A 17013-nucleotide genomic window follows, 5' to 3' on the forward strand; every position below is an offset into this window, starting at 1 on the left:
TGGATCAAACCAATGAACCTCTAAATTCACTTCTAACAGGACAAATATAAAGGAAAAGCAAATCACATTCAGATATTGAAGCTCATCGACATTAAAAAATTTTTATGGTAATATGGAGGATAATCATGTGAAAATCTTGCAAATAATACATTTTGTGCGGCCTCTACTAATTATCTAGTTTCCCAAAACTACTTTCGTTAGCTTTAAGAAAAAATTATGATCGGTATAAGTTTACAAAGCACAGAAGAAAATGGGAAAAGAAAATAATGAGAATACATAACAAATGAAAAGAAATATGTACAGTAGTAGCTTATTTTTTGCTCTTGCTTTTCTTCTGCACTTGAGGTTTCTTTTTTACTTTCTTTGGTATCTTGGCTCCCTTCTTGCCCTTCTTTTGTTCCATAGCCTGCACAGCGAGCTTGAATCTCAATTTATGATCTAGAAAGTGAAGCAACTGTTAGTGGTAAACAAAAAGAACAGAGCATACCGAGGCTTTCTTAGCTTTTGCTTTGACATTCCCATTGGTCTGATGATCAACATTCTCATTCTGGTCACCTTGGGAAGCTGGTCGCGTCAAATTTTCAGCCTCCTCATCCGAATCAAATGTGAAGCCATCTAGTGTCCCTATTAATATCAGAAGGAACGATTCAAATGAAGTCAATTCGAATTCGACTGTAAATGGCTTCATACCAAAGTGAAACACAAGGGAGACGGTTGAAACTACTTGCTACAAAAATAGATATATATCAGATAGAACTGCTACCTTCAATCATGGTTTCAGCATCATAAACATTTGATTGTGACTTCAGCTGTATGAAGTCATTCATGATGGCCTCCACCTGATCAGAAGCACAAAATCATCAATTAACAGCATAAATCTTACTCTCTCCGTCCCATATTAGATGGGTACTTACTATTTTACACGGTTATTAAGAAATCATTAATAGATTGATCAACTTTACTATTTTGTCTTTTATTCATATTAATTAGCCTCTTGAAAAAAGAAATTTTGGATCTTTAAAATTTGCTTTAACTTCCAAAGTCATATAAATTGTAGGGGGTAAAATGGGAAAAAATTAGTTAATTCTATCCTGATTTAATAAGTGATCGAGTAATATGGGACAAATACTTTTATAAGATACTCATTCTAAAGCAAAACATCACATCTCCAATTTCCTCACTATGGATAGAGCAGATAAATAAATAAGCAAGACAGAAACAAACCTTTGCTTCTGATGGTCCAAAGCTTACCTAAAAAAGGTAAATTTATGTTAGATCTACATATGAGAAGGTGGGTGGGTGTGTGAGCAAGAGGGGGGATAGGTAAGGAAAGCTAATAATTGCTTGAGAGAAGAGCGTCATACCACACAAAACGTCCTGGAAGGTAATATCGTCGTTTTATATATGGTTCCTGAGATATAGAAGGACTAAGCAGTCATATAAAATTTCATATTAACCATAGTAAATAAGATTGCAAGATTTTGTTTTTTCTGGAAATTGCTAGACTCAATTATCAAACCTAAATCAGAATATGCTAGTGCCTCTATGCTGTAAACATCGGGCTAAAGTAAATATGATAGCATATTGTTTGAAGTTAAGAAATTCTTGCCATGCCAGAATGATAATGATGAGCTATTACATTGTTTGAAACATATTCAAAAGCAACCACGGCCGGGACTTGAAAGAATTTGGTAGATAAACTTTTGAGAAACATGTATGTACCTTTCAAATCGAGAAGCATCTCATGGTTTCCTGATGGACCATCCGAAACGATTATCCTCCCGACAGCACCCACATCACCACTCAGATCTACGGAATCACCTTCACACTCCACAAGTGCCTATATCAAAGTGATGCAAACCTTGACAAAGTTTAGCAGAAAATAACAGAACAGATTTGGTTGGGGGGTGGGGCAAATACAAGTACAAAAGCACTTCCTCTTTGAATGAGTCCTATGCGATGCAAATCCGGATTAGTCAGGGCCCAAATGCAATTACCGGACACCAGGCGAGAAACAAAAGAAAAAGACATCTAATTGATCATAAATCAATAGAAGTGCGAACTAGATGATACCTAAGCACAACTTTTTTATTTATTTTTGACAACATGCTGCTAATTCATGCACATCTCAACTCTTACCAGCACAAATAAGGTAACTCTTCCCAACAAAAGCTTAAGCAGATGGAAAAATTCAACTAGTGTCACCTACATGACTTATTTTGAAAAAAAAACATAGTATGGTGAAACTTTAGATGCCAAACATAAGCCACCATATCCTCTCTCTCTGACATCTTGGAAAAATACTTCTCAGTTTGAAAAAAAACCCGGAAAGGGGGTGCAATCTAGGTATCTCTGAACTAATTGGCTGATTTGAGAAGAACATTTGCTGGAAGGTAAAGAACAAAGAGACAAACAGGCAAACCATAGTAATCACCTCCATGCCAAGAGAGTCACTACTCACTACACTCTGCTTACTTTACCTTTGTCCTCTGTACTTTCTCGGGAAGAACCAAAGGCAGCCTTGAAGATGACAACTATACACAATAATCATAAAAGTGAATCAGTGAACAGTCAACATATCCAAAGATCCATCAAGGATTACTAAAGTTTCTCACATTTGTTCCACTTTGTTTCTCTGGAATATTTTCCTCCATGGCTTCCATGTCTTCCTTCTCTACACCTATTTCAAACAACACATTACAAAGAAAAATAATAAAATGCCTGGAAAATCAACAATTCGACAATATAAAGAGTGCAGAACCATAATTTAAGGTTAAACATACACTTGCTACAAATGTTTTGAGATCCATTCACTTCTAATATATTAATAGCCTATTTGACCAAGATTTTGGGAGGCCAAACATACTTTATTTTTTCAAAAAATGCTTATTTTTTTAAAAAAGTTAGGTGTTTGGCCAAGCTTTGAGGAAAATAAGTGTTGGGAAGTAGCAGAAGCTATTTTCCCGAAGCTAAAAAAATTAGCTTTTCTCCATAAGTACTTTTCTAGAAAGCACTTCTGAGAAAATACACTTAGGGGCACTTATTAAAAGCTCGGGCAAACATTAATTACCGCTCAAAAATGTTTTTCAAATTGATTAAACCAAACACAAACTGCTTCTCACCAAAAAGTAGTTTTTTGTAAAGCACTTTTCAAAATAAGCTGATTTTAGAAGCTTGGCCAAACAGGCCATAAGTCATATGGTTAGAATTCAGAAGCTAGAAACAGACTGCTTACCTTCATTCAGCTGATTCTCTAGTTTTATCTTCTTTTCCTGTTCCTCTTTCTTCATTTTTTTCTTAGGAGATTTTTGCTTAGAGATTACATCATTTTCTTCTTTCTTTGTAGCCTTAGCATCGTGCATAAGCAACTCTTTGTCAAGGACTTCCTCCACTTTCATGGAACTGCCATCATGAGGAGACTCAGAATCCGATGACAACGTACACACTGAATGACTGGGTTCCTGTATGAACCAAATATATGATTGAGATCAAACTAAGATCACTATAGTCAACAATATTTGCATAGTAGTTAACAATGAAGTGTATGGGAGATCCACAGACTCTGAGGATTAAGCCTACATGTCCGTGAACTCCGGGCAACTGATCAAAGGAGAACGAGATGCCTACACCATACTGTGATAATTTTCACAAGGATGGCCAAAGTAAAATCACCACTTGTAGCAATTACCAAAACTAGCGATAACAAGTGGGATTACCATTACTGATACCTAGAATGAGAAAAGTGTTAGTGCAACTCTAACAGATTCATTGGGTAAGGATAGGGATGTGTCAAAAGGTTTTAATCTGATTGATTTTGGACGAGTTAATTGAAGGATGAAAAATCAATTGTCGAAGAACAGATTCTGGGTAGAGTAGCTATTTCAATATATTATAAATTGCCACGTTAAGCAATTTCATCATTCTAGCATACCAAGAGGTTTGAACTACCTCGGCTGTTCCCGAAGCCTAGAACAGTACTTCCAGCCAAACTAAACTGCTAGCTAGTGGACATCTTTTTCTTCATAAGAAGAGAAATACTATCAAGAAACTGATTATGATAAGTTCGAAGTGCAGTTTCGCTGTTTCAGGCAATTTCACAGACATTTTCCACAGTGAATGCTTATAAGAAACTATTTAGAAGAATACCTATTCTATCAGAAAACTATAATAGTACTAATATGTCTAGGGCTCTAGGCTCTTTTATCCATTTACTCTTTAACATCATACCCAGTGAAAGTGGGGTCTGCTTACTCCTACCTCGTGGAGCTAGAGAGGCGGTTTCTGGAGGACCCTCCGTTAGAGTACAACAAATCAAAGTAGGTGTGAAAAGGGAAAACAACCGTGAAAAAAACATAACTAATAAGGAACCAGTAAGAAACAACAAAATAGTGCAATAACCAAAACACCATAAACAACATATTAGAATAGAAATCAACAGTAAGACACTACAAGAATAAGGCTAATACTACGATAGACACCATCAAGCCTAAACCCATTGAAAAGTAAGACAACACTCCACTACCTACTAACCTTTTCTCTTAATCCACAACCTCCACACCCTCCTATCTAAGATCATGTCCTCAGTAAACTAAAATTGCATCATTTCCTATCTAACTCACTTTTTCCCGATACATTTTCGGCCTACCTCTACCTCTCCTCGTACCAACTATATCCAACCTCTCACGCCTCCTCACTGGTTATTTGCGCATCTCCTCTCCACATGCTTGAACCATCTCATCTAGCTTCTCTCATCTTGTCCACCACAAAGGTCACTCCCACATTGGTTGGATATCCTCATTCCTAATTTTATTGCTCTTAATATGCCCACAAATCTATCTCAACATCCTCATTTCCGCAACTTGCATCTTCTGAACATGGGAGTCTTGACTGGCCAACATTCAGCCCTACACAACAAGATCATTCTAACCACCACACTATAAAACTTACCTTTTAAGTTTAGATGGTACCTTTTTGTCACACATGATTCTGTACTCCACTTCATCCACGTTGCACAAATACGATGTGTGACATTGTCAATATCCTATTTCTCTGGATTAAAAACCCAAGATACTTGAAATTATCTCTCTTAGGGATAGCCTATGTGTCAAGCTTCACTTCTATGCCTGCCTCATGCATTGCATCACTAAATTTGAACTCCAAATATTTCATTTTGGTCCTGCTCAACCTAAATCCTTTAAACTCCAGAGTTTGCCTTCACACCTCCAACCAAGCATTAATTCTATTGCATGTCTCATCAAACAATATTAGATCATCTGCAAATAACATATACCAGAGCATTTCATCTTGAATATATCGTGTCAATTCATCCATCACCAAGGCAAATAAGAAGAGGCTAAGTATTGATCCATTGTGCAACCCCATCTCAACCGGAAAGTGTTGAGTCTCCTCCCACCGTTTTAACCCAAATCTGGGCTCCATCATACATGTCCTTCATCGCCCTAATGCAAGTCACCAACACACCTCTACTCTCCAAGCATCAAGAATCTCTAGAGGACTTCAGTTAGGACTATCATAGGCTTCTTCAAGGTCAATGGACACCATATTTAAGTCCCTCTTCCTTTTCCTATATTTCTCCACCAATCTCCTCACAAGATGGATGACTTCTGAAGTAGAAACACACCAGCCTAAATCCAAATTGGTTCTAGGAAATACTCAACTATTTACTATTCATTTACCAAAACTATGACTAAATAGTTAACTGATCACCTTTTGAAGTCACTATTTTCTTGTGCTTGATTGCTGCAAACCCTCTTGAAAAACAAGAGTGCCTTGGGGAACAGGGATATAGATGGTGCATGGTTGTCATCATCTCGTGGCGTAGGTCTGATCTTTCTAGGGGCATATTTGGTATTGCTTCATTGATCACAACTCACTGAAGATTATCAATGGAGCAATCATTGACTGCGGCATCTCGAAAGTATGATTGGTATAGAGCTCGCTAGAGATAGGGGCAAATAATATAAAAGCAAAGATCAAGGGTCTCATTTAAGCTGCATATGAGCAAAAACATAGCGTCAACTGGTACTGTACAGGTGAACGATCTAGTCGCTTCTTTGACATACTTTGAGTACTTAAGTATTTAACCCACTCTCTATATATTCTCAGTCAACGATAAAAGCTGAACTTCCATGACTGATGATAGTTCAGTAAATTAAAAAATAAATACAGATAATAGGAAACTACTTACTTTATCTGTAAAAGGCTTCTCCAATGCTCTTCTCTTCGTTAAAGCCTTGTCAGTGCCTTTTCCTGTATCATTGGAAAGAGAAGATCTTTACTGGGCCCTTCTTTAATTTCGCACTTACAATCTAATGCAGTTGATTCACTCGGTAAAATGGATTAGCTAATACCTTTTTTTTCACTCTGGTTTTCCTTCTTTCTCTTCCTAGTAGGTGTGCGATCTACTTTTTCATTTTTAATCGGAGAATTTACTTCAGATGTCTTTGGGAGTTGAGATCCATGCCCATCCTGACTACTTTTGTCCTCTGAAAGTGATGTTTTATCCTTCTGAAACAGCTTACTCAGATTGATGCTATCCTCATCATCACTTAGATGGTTGTTATTTACAGGAGATTCAGATCCGGATGACAAGGTTATCGCAGCAGGTGCCTGCATCATTTTAACATCAGATTGTCTTGGTCGTTAATAGGAACATGGAACAACAACAGAACAAATAATAACTAAACAATGCCCACTCTTTCAACTAAAGTGTGTGGAGAACCAATTTATATCAAAACAGCAGAACAATGATTTCAACTAAAACTAATTGCCCCAAATTCGCATACCCTAACAGAAATGTGCTCTAAAACTATATACATGTAATTGAATCTACCTCCGCCAAGAAGCACTCTGAACAACAATTTGAATTGATCAAAGTTTAAATCTCGCAGATGAAAGACCAATCAAACTGAAGTTCAAAATCGGTTTAAACTCAATCACATGGTTGTTCAACTAATTAAACATAGATTCAGTGCATAAAACCGATTTTGAGAAGTGCATAGCGAGCAAATTTATGAATTCCGATGAAAACAAAACAGGTATACCTGAAAACTGCGGAGCCAATCTGGAGATTCTTCTCTAGAATCAGCCATTTTCTGAGTTTTGAGGGAATAATTTCAGTGGATACTAAAACCCTTGCCTGCGAGAGAGAAAAAAAGAGTGAGAAATTAAAGTGAAAATATGAGTATGATGTAATATATGTATATCGTTAAAGGCCAGATACTGGAAATTATTTTCCCTCCATTTGATTTCAGATTTTACATAGGAAAAGGCTTGTGAGTAGTGTCTTCATAAATGTAGTCTTAATTTTATATTTTTATAAGAGATTTCAAAATAATAATTTTTTTTTAAAAAGAACTTTTGTGCAATTTGCAAATCATTATATGCATCCATTTCCTCATTTAGATAATGCAAAATCAATATCATAAAGTAATACTATAAAACTCCCTTCATTTTAATTAATTCATGTGAATATATAAATTAATCCATTTATGAAATTGTCCTTTCTATAATTTAAAATAATTCAATTTAATTTTTTTATCCTAGCTTTTATAATTCTAAAAATTAAAATGATTTAATTTTTTTAAATCCTAGTCTTATAATTTTATATATTATAACACGTTTAAAATCTCAAATTTCTAAACTCTTAAAATCGCATAAATATTAGTAGTATACAACAATAATAACATATCAAGAGAAATTTGAGGGGTCCGAGGAGAATAGGATATATAGATTGGAGAGGTTGTTTCCCCAAAGAACTCGCTCAAGTGCAACAAATCTAGGTAAAAAAAGGAGTCAGTGAAGAAAATATAGCAAGTAACAATAAAATAGTGTGATAATCAAAACACACTAGCCAATATATTAGGATAAATTATTGTAAATAATAATAAATTTTTAGAAACATTAAAAACAAGAACTACAATAATATAACTAATACAATGACAAACACCAATCACGCTAAGCAAGACAACATTGCATTATCTACTACTCCCTCCGTCCCTATTTACTTGTCCATATTTCCTTTTTTAGTTGTCCCTATTTAGTTGTCCATTTTCACAAATCAAGAAAGGACAACAAATTTTTTCCTATTATACCCTTATTTAAACTTCTTGAAAATTGTAAAAGTGTATGTTGTTTCCCTCCAATTTATTTCACTTGAATTCAAATAAGTGGTTGTAATTTTGAAGTGAAAAGTTGTCATAAGGGTAAAATTGTAACTTCACTGTGCTAATCATTGTTGCCTTAATCTGTGTGTCATTTCTAAAGTGGACAACTAAAAAGGGACGGAGGGAGTAACATTCTACCCTAATACATGTCATTTATACCCTCTTATTGAAGGTCGTGTCCTCGATAAGTTGAAGCTAGGTCATATCTTGTTTTATCACCCCTCTCTAATGCTTTCTCAGCCCAATGACCTCTCCTTGTACCATGTATAATCAACCTTTCACACCATTCTCACTTGAGGTTGCACCATTCTCACTTGAGTGTCTATGCATTTCCTACAAAATAAACCATTTCAATCTCGCTTTTTTCATCTTATCCATCATAAAAACTCCTCCCACTTTATTATGAATATCTTTATTTCTAATATTATCACTCCTAATATGACTACAGTGCACCTCATATCTGGGTAAACATTAAACCAACATATTTAGAATGGTAAGCTTTAAAGTTTTGTTTCTTTTTTTCTATCTTGTTTTTTGTGATACGATTTCTTTTTGATATGTGTAAACAAAATAATGCATTTTTTTATTTGGACTTGAGAATCAACGCCAAATGGAAGGGATTTCAAACCTTATGACCCAACAACCAAAAGTATGAAAATTGGGAAAAAGAGAATTTAGTCATGACATAACTATGCACGAATTATTTTTTTTACTACATGCCTCACATATTAAAATACTATTGGAACGTTGAAAAGAGAAAGTACTAGTGGAGCAAAAACGAGAAAGCAAAATTGTCTTGGGGAAAAAAGGAAAAAAGAAACAAATTCGGGGGGTGAAATGGGATAAAAGAGTAAAGTATTTTGTCATTTTGCTAAGATAAGGGTTTAAGGGAGAAAATGGGAATAAAGGAGAAATCTCACCTCGTTACGTTATCCACCCAACTCCCCGAAAAACCCCTTTTCTCCATTTGCATACCAAACTTTCATTTCAAACGGAGAGAAAAAGGGGCTGCGTGCGGCTGAAATCTTCTCAATTCCAATGGGTGCAGGAAAGCAAGGAGCTATGGTGGTTGAAATGCCGAATAGCAGCAATCAGAATCCAATAGCTCAGTTGCAGAACAAGTTTAAGGAATTGGAAATCGGCTTCAAAGGGTGGTTATCGAAGCAGTCAATTCCAGTTGAAGCTGCTGTGGTGACAGCAACCAGTGGACTACAGGGTGCTGCTATTGGTGGATTTATGGGAACGCTTACACAGGATGTGTCTTCCTCTATGCCTACTCCTCCTGCTGGTGCTAATCTCAATCCCCAAGCTATGGCCTCTTTTCAACAAGCTCAGGTACTTTTCTTATTAGTATTAGTTTTATCTTTTCTAAGGTATTGCTCAAAAGTATTGTTGATAATTTATCTCTATTTTCGTGTTAGTAGGTTTTTTTCTCTAGAATTTAGGAGTTTATAATATTCTCATTTATTGTGTTTGTCTCGGATTCGCTAGAATTTTCTGCAGTCATGCATATAATCTCTGAACTATCAGAATAGATCATAAAGCTCAAATCTGTTTTATCTAATTTTTTGTCTTGTAAATGCATGTTGTTAAGCCAGAAAGTGAACGTTTAGTACTTCAAGGTGGAATCTTTAAGATTTGACAGAGCTAACTTATGATGGATAAGCAACGTAATTGAAATTTTGGTTCAGGCTCTTGCAGGAGGTCCGTTGGTTCAGGCTCGGAATTTTGCTGTTATGACTGGTGTTAATGCTGGCATATCTTGTGTCTTGAAAAGAATTAGAGGCAAGGAAGATGTGCAGTCCAGGTAAGCCAGTTTTTACTGGATTCCTGATAGTCAAAATTTGCCAGTCAGGTTGATAATCAGGTGTACTATCTACGTAAAGCGTCTTAAGTAGTTAGTTGACCATTTCGATCATAAGTCATTGATTTTGCTTAAGTTTTTGTTTACTTGTTTGGGATTGAGTCATATTCTTGTCTACACATTTTTGCATCCTCTATAGATTAGACATTCAGAATCCAATCCACGTCTGCTATAGTAGTATAAATATGATTAAGAATAGGGATACCGTCTTTCCCTATCCAGAAAGAGGACATGCTTTCCAAATTTGGTTCTCACTTAAGTATTACAGTAGCCTTACTCTTGTTAAAGTTCTTGCATCCATTTCCAATTGCACATTTAGCTTTCCTTCTTGACTAGGTAAAGCGAACCTGGTTTCAATTTACGCCTTTTACTGGAACCTACAAAGTTCTTTTCTGCATACACCTCTATGTTTATAACTTCTTCATTTTAAAACACCTATCAGAGTGGATGTCTTGGATTAACACTTCAATGATAACAAATATCCCAACCGGACATTCTGTTTTCTTTTTGAACCTTAAACTTTCATTTTTCCTTTTTGATCCATTTCCTCCTCCATCCACTCTTTCACAACCTCGTTGAGTTCACATTTGTTGTATCCTGTAGCTGTTGGAGATTAATAATTACTTTTTGCAGTATGGCAGCTGCCTTTGGTTCTGGAGCATTGTTTTCACTAGTTAGCGGCATGGGTGGCCCAAATCCAGTACCCAATGCTTTGACATCTGGGATTTTCTTTGCCCTTGTTCAAGGTGGACTGTTTGAGGTAATGAACATGTTTACCTATGTATAGAAAATTATTTGCATGCAACCCCTGGTTTATGGCAATGTTGTTTTGAGTTCCTTTTGTTTTTCACCTTTTATTTTCTGTTGTAGTTTGGTTCAATCCGGTACTCTCTATTCTCATACCATTCAACTTGTCTGTCTGATATTATGTCAATTCCATAGTCAGATTGACTTGTTGTTTGTCATCCGTCTCAAATTTTGACTTGGTTTATTATTTATTCCAATAATTAAGGTATTCATTTTGTGTTTTTTTTCAGAATATTTCTACATAAATTCCACTAATGAATAACAATAAATTAGCTGTGGTTTAATGCAGTTTCTGTTCATTGTCAGCCATCTTTGTCTTTTGTTTCTAGGAACCTTCTCAGTTAACAGATGTACTCCCTCTATCTCATATTACTTGTCCACATTACTAAAAAAATCTGTTTCAAATTACTTGTCAATTTACAAAACCAAGATATAATTAATTTATTTTTCCCATTTTGCCCTTGAATTTATTCTTTTTGAAAGTATAAATATAGTAAAGTTCCAAAAATGTTCCTCCATTGTTAGTCTTGGTATTGATGGTTAAGGCACAGAAATATAGTGTATTAAAAAGAGTTGAAGCATAAATTAGTAAAAGTACCTTTCTTATTTATGATTTCTTAAGGGGCATGTAAAGGGGTAAGTAGACAAGTAATATGGGACAGAGGGAGTACATCAGAACTGAGAACTAAAATTTGTGATTTCAATGTATTCTATGAACACAGTGGAATTGGATTCCTAAATGTGCAATAAGAATATGTATTTCTTCTTTTTTGATGATTAAACTGTCCGGTTCAGCAATATCGGAATCGTTTCAGTTGTCTCTATGTTATCTCTCTCCCCCCTCTCTCTTTTAAAGGTAGAGTAAAATGGAAAGTTTACAGTTGGCAGGTGTATTAAAGTAGAAACTGTTTTTGAAGGAGTACTTCAAATAAAAGTTCAAGTTAAACCCAATCAGGCCTAGGTTATTTAAGTCCTCTTTTTAAGTCCTCAATAGAGTTTAGGGACCAATCAGACATGTATAACCCTTGTATTACTTTAATGTTGCGTTTGAGGTCCATCAGCTCTGAAGATAGATTGGGAATTATGGTATGAAGAAACTTTTCAGGACCGAGGATAGGAAAAATACCAGTTATCCTTCCCTGTTGGCACCTAGTTTTTGATTGATGTTGAATAGAGTGAATTTCCAACATCGATATCTCATAGTTGTTAAAAGCTTCTCTTGTTGTGTTCATGCAGCTTGGGCGGAAATTTTCGCAACCACCTGCTGAAGATACGCATTATGTCAGAACGAGATCACTATTGTCAAGCCTTGGCCTGCAAAATTATGAAAAGAATTTCAAGAAAGGGTTGTTGACAGACACCACTTTGCCTTTACTCACCGATAGGCAAGATATGTTGCACCATATAACTGTGTACTAATTCTATGCATTTCTCACAATTAAATCTCACTCCATTCTCCTGTTTGCAGTGCTCTTAGAGATGTGAGGATCCCTCCTGGGCCAAGGCTTCTTATTCTTGATCATATACAAAGGTGAAATAATGTTTTACGTGAAGTAACTTTCTGTTTAGTTAACTCTTCAGTGATTAAAATCCTTAAATTGCTTTTTGGGATTATTATTATTTTTGGCTGTAGGGATCCGGAGCTCAGAAAGAAGCGAGGATGAACTCACTACAAAAGATGAAGTTTTCCTTTGTGGGAAAGACCTGTTCTGTAATTTGAGAAGTAGTGACAGTTTCATATTATGTTTTTATAATGTTCCGATGAACTAGGCTATTATGGAACTTCTTTTGAGTGTAAGTTCTTGCCATCAGTTAAGAAGGCAGACATGCTATTTATCAAGTTTTTGAGCTAGAAACATCAGATTTGTCCACTATTTTAAAGAAAAAGAAAAATTGGAGTGTCATTTTTGCTGAACGGACCTTTAGTTGGGGGAATAAAGCTACAACTGTGTTCTCTCTAATGATATAAGTTTTTAGGTGAGATAGTTTCACACTTGGATATAATATTCGAGACTTGGCCACTCATTACCAGAATAAATTTTCACTTGGCCCATAAGAAAAATAACTCAAGCCTGCATTCAATCTGAGGTGGTAGAGAAGAAATCATTTGAATTTGTCATATGCGTGTACCTAAAAATGGTACAAATGGTAATTTGTGAAACGAACGTAATTACTAGTTAAACTAACCGAATTTGTATTGTTTCCTCTAAATTTTATTTTATTTTGACAATGTTAGAGTCCGTTAAAAAAATAATTTAAAATTATCTACTTTTTGTCATAGAATATTTTAGAATTTTAAATTAAATTATACACATTTTTATATTAATAAATAAAATTTTATACAATAACATCCAAAATATTGTATAAAAGTTACATGGCTAACATCTCATCAATCTAAATTAATTATTTCCAATATAAAACTAATAGCAATAATATTACTAGTTAACTTAATGTTTTTTTTTTTTTAAGCATAGTATACTATAAGACATAAGTATAAAAATACAAAAGAATACGTGTCTTTTATTGAAAATTTTAGACCAAATTATTGACAACAAATACATTTTAAAATCAAACTATTAATTAAGTACATTTTATTTAATTTCATATAATTTAATGATATTTTTGATTTTTAAATAAAAATATATATCATTTTTTAAAATTTAACTAATAAACGTAATATCAAAAAAAAATATGGAAAAATTACTTAAATACACAACACTTCTTTACCTATTCTCAATATTTCCCTACTCTTTTATTAAAATACAAAAATCCTTTATTTTCCCCCAATTCAGCTTAACCGGATACTTTATTAGTTTAAGTATCCGCCCGTTATTAATTAAAGTATCCACGCTGCTATATTATGCATCCGCCCGTTAATTAAGTATATGTGCTACTAACAACTTAATAATTTAAGTATCCGCCCGTTATTAATTAAAGTATCCGCGCTGCTATATTATGCATCCGCCCATTAATTAAGTATCCGTGCTGCTAATAACTTAATAATTTAAGTATCCGCCCGTTATTAATTAAAGTATCCGCGCTGCTATATTAAGTATCCACACTACTATATTAAGTATCTGAAAAACACTAAAAAAAAGGGATTTTTGGTAATTAATGAAAAAGTAGGGAAAGAAAATAATTTCTTTCTTATACTATGTCATTTGCCTAATTTTTACAAAAAATATAGATGTGCAACCTATTGTGTGGATGCTCTGCCATCAGCATGTCAAGTTTGCTCTCACATTAGGATTGTTTCAGTGTTGATTTTATTTTGAAAGAAAAAAAAACAAATAACATGTTCTTCGAGTATGTAGAAACGGGAATTTTAGCTTTTGAGTGGATTCATTCATTCAATTTAGATATCCGACATTTCGACGGACGTTTGGTATGTAGATGCAACATTTTTTCTTCTTCTTATTGATGTATTTGCATGTTTTTTTTATGTATATGCATTTTTAAAAATAAAATAAAATATATATATTAATATGTAGGAAGTAGCTGTTTGTTGACATGCTTGCTTTCTAAACAAGGTAAGTTGATAATTTACTAGCTAATTCTACTTTTTACTTTTTGCTTTAATTGTTTGTACGATTTATTTGAAAGTTGTCTGTGTCATTATTTTTTCTTCTAATTCCTGTTATGTTTTTTTGTTGGTTTGGCAGCAGTATTTTTCAAACTCTACCCTTCGTTTGCATCATTTTACAATAAATTCATTGATGCACATCCGTAAATATACTGAAATTTGAGCCTTTATAAAATGTCAAAAAAAGTATCTAAGTGTTGATACCACGATTTACTCGGACCCCACACATTCAGATGTAATGTTTAGCTATTTTGGGCTTTCTTTGTTGTTAGAGTGTGCAGAAAAAATATTATTTCATGTAAAATAAAATTAATTAATAAAATTTAAGATAATAAAGTTATTATTTCATGTAAAATTTTTGGCTGATTCTCGAAATTATATTAATGTCATATAAATTGGGACATCAGAAGTAACATATATTATTTAAAAATTACGTAAAATGTACTTTAAATTACAATAATTAGCAACTTCAAATATTTAAAAGATTATATCAATTTCATATAAATTGGGACATGAGAAGTAACATATATTATTTAAAAATTATGTAAAATGTACTTCAAATTACAATAATTAACAATTTAAATATTTAAAACATAAAAAATAATTAATTGTTAAAATTCTATCGTGCCACATAAAATTTTTATAAATCAGAACAATTAATAACTTAAAATATTTCTGAAAACCATTTGAATAAAAATAATAATATATGTTGGCCAGGGATCCTATATATATATATATATAGGATCCCTGGCCAACATATATTATTATTTGTGATTGTATTGCAGTCCTATAGATGCAAACCTTTTTCGATGTTAGGCTTGTACCGACCCTCCACCATCTATATCAAATTTAAATATCTATAAATATCTATTTTGAGAATTGATAATATATATATTATGGAGAGTGGAATACATATTTTTGATGATTTCATAATCGGTCTAAACATGACTATTGATGAATGGGAGATTTTGAGTGACGATGTTGTGTTATCGATCCTATAACGACACCTCATTATTGGGTGTCAACTATATCAGCATCAAGATTATTGTTTTTCAAGATCAGTACACTTAATTCGTGGTAGTTCTGATGTTTCAGGTTATGTGGGGGTCACTATGCACTATTGGTTATAGATTATGGATATGGTGATATTGTATTGTATCGGATTATTAAAAATTGTTGGAGTGTTGATTGGGGATTTGGTGGTTATATAAGGTTTTTGTTTACTTAGCATGTTTAAAACATATTTTGCTCTGTGTATTATATGTTTTTTCTGTGTGCTTCAATTTTTCTTAAAAGAAAAAATAGTCAAAATGAATTTCTTTGTTCTTGCGGATATTAGAAAAAACTTTCCAAACACAAAGCAATGACTACGTATTGTTTAACGGCAATGTTGATGGAGTGACCAACCTGTCCTACTAAGCAGAAATTGGATAGTGAAGCATTGAAAAATCGAGAATGGTCTCCTCTTCTTACCATCAAGTGACTTTCAAACCTCTCGCAAAAAAATAGATCCTGGAGCAGTGAGATATACAAATACTTTGATACCATAACAGGAAGAAAAAAATAGCATGGTGAGGTTCACAGTTAGTGTGAAGGAAAGTGCTTCTACTTTGTCAGAGCCCAAAACACATCCAGATAATTTTTAGGGAAAAAGGAAAAGGATGAATTAAGTTAAGGAGTTAATTATTGTTCCTTTTTAGATTTCCTATATGATGACTTACCTAGTGGTTTCAATTCTATGCCAACAATTTGCATCTGTGATTTGAACTCCTTTTACTATTATCATTAGATATTTACTGATCATGTTAGAAATTCAACCGTTTACATGAAGAAGAAAACCATTTATGCAAATATGAATTGGAATGTTTTTTTTTTTTGGTGAAGGGAATTGTATTGAACCCCTTATTTGACATGTTGATCAGTTGAGCATAAGCTAATTCGGGTCGATTTTAAAAGAAAATGAACATAACAACAATAAGAAGATCGACACACTTGGTTGCAGGATGCCACAACCGCTCATGTGTATATTAGTATAATGAGTTGGTGTAACTAGTAAAGTTATAATTATAGGATCACAAGTTCAAGCTATAGAAACAGCTTCTTGCAGAAATTCAGGATAGTTTCCTGCAGAATTCTTATAGTTTCTCCGTTCTATTCTCCAAACCATGCACATAATGGGAGAGCTTAGTGCATCACCATCGAACTGGCTGCCTTTTATTTTTTGGTCTAATGAATTAAACTTATGAAAGTCATCTAAGGCATGGAAGCTGACTTTGATCTTCGAAATGTACTGAGGATTGTAAAAGTTCGTTCCAATGGAGATGTTTTTGCTCTCTCCGTTTTCAGGGCACATATTTTAACCCAACACTAAAATTGAAAGATGACCTGATATGGTGTTAATAACCAAACTTGCACATAAAAGTGCAATAAATATGGAGTGAGTACGAAAAATACGTGTATTCAGCCGCATTTATCATTTTCGCAGAATCAGGTTGAATATAAGAATATTGATGAAGAAAGAACATATAAATGTAAATGTACACACAAATTTCCCATTACATCTCCAAAACGAA

At 33.9% G+C, this 17013-nt stretch overlaps 2 protein-coding genes across 2 annotated transcripts; one reads left to right on the top strand and one right to left on the bottom strand.

The window, feature by feature from the left end:
* Positions 1–99: 99 nt before the first annotated feature.
* On the bottom strand, positions 100–7303 carry LOC125813945 (DNA-binding protein BIN4). Its single transcript, XM_049493426.1, has 12 exons — positions 7065–7303; positions 6372–6630; positions 6209–6270; positions 3236–3461; positions 2616–2680; positions 2481–2534; positions 1723–1840; positions 1365–1411; positions 1225–1251; positions 764–839; positions 488–624; positions 100–406 (listed from the first exon to the last, which is right to left on the bottom strand). Exons 1-12 carry the CDS (start codon positions 7110–7112, stop codon positions 311–313), a joined length of 1215 nt encoding a protein of 404 aa, XP_049349383.1. The 5' UTR covers positions 7113–7303; the 3' UTR covers positions 100–310.
* A 1806-nt stretch (positions 7304–9109) lies between these two features.
* On the top strand, positions 9110–12763 carry LOC125813963 (chloroplastic import inner membrane translocase subunit HP30-2). Its single transcript, XM_049493444.1, has 6 exons — positions 9110–9521; positions 9878–9993; positions 10684–10810; positions 12094–12242; positions 12326–12388; positions 12491–12763. Exons 1-6 carry the CDS (start codon positions 9225–9227, stop codon positions 12519–12521), a joined length of 783 nt encoding a protein of 260 aa, XP_049349401.1. The 5' UTR covers positions 9110–9224; the 3' UTR covers positions 12522–12763.
* Positions 12764–17013: the final 4250 nt, after the last annotated feature.

Source organism: Solanum verrucosum, unplaced genomic scaffold, assembly GCF_900185275.1.
Source record: "Solanum verrucosum unplaced genomic scaffold, falcon-dt-bn FXZP01000205.1, whole genome shotgun sequence".
Taxonomy (NCBI): domain Eukaryota; kingdom Viridiplantae; phylum Streptophyta; class Magnoliopsida; order Solanales; family Solanaceae; genus Solanum; species Solanum verrucosum.

Coding starts and splice junctions, on each gene's coding strand:
- LOC125813945 (XM_049493426.1), bottom strand. CDS start 7,112: ATGGCTGATTCTAGAGAAGAATCTCCAGATTGGCTCCGCAGTTTTCAG. Junction 1,412..1,722: donor GATGCTTCTCGATTTGAAAG/GTACATACATGT, acceptor TCTATATCTCAG/GAACCATATATAAAACGACG. Junction 1,252..1,364: donor CTTCCAGGACGTTTTGTGTG/GTATGACGCTCT, acceptor TACCTTTTTTAG/GTAAGCTTTGGACCATCAGA.
- LOC125813963 (XM_049493444.1), top strand. CDS start 9,225: ATGGGTGCAGGAAAGCAAGGAGCTATGGTGGTTGAAATGCCGAATAGC. Junction 10,811..12,093: donor TTCAAGGTGGACTGTTTGAG/GTAATGAACATG, acceptor GTGTTCATGCAG/CTTGGGCGGAAATTTTCGCA. Junction 12,243..12,325: donor TTGCCTTTACTCACCGATAG/GCAAGATATGTT, acceptor TCCTGTTTGCAG/TGCTCTTAGAGATGTGAGGA.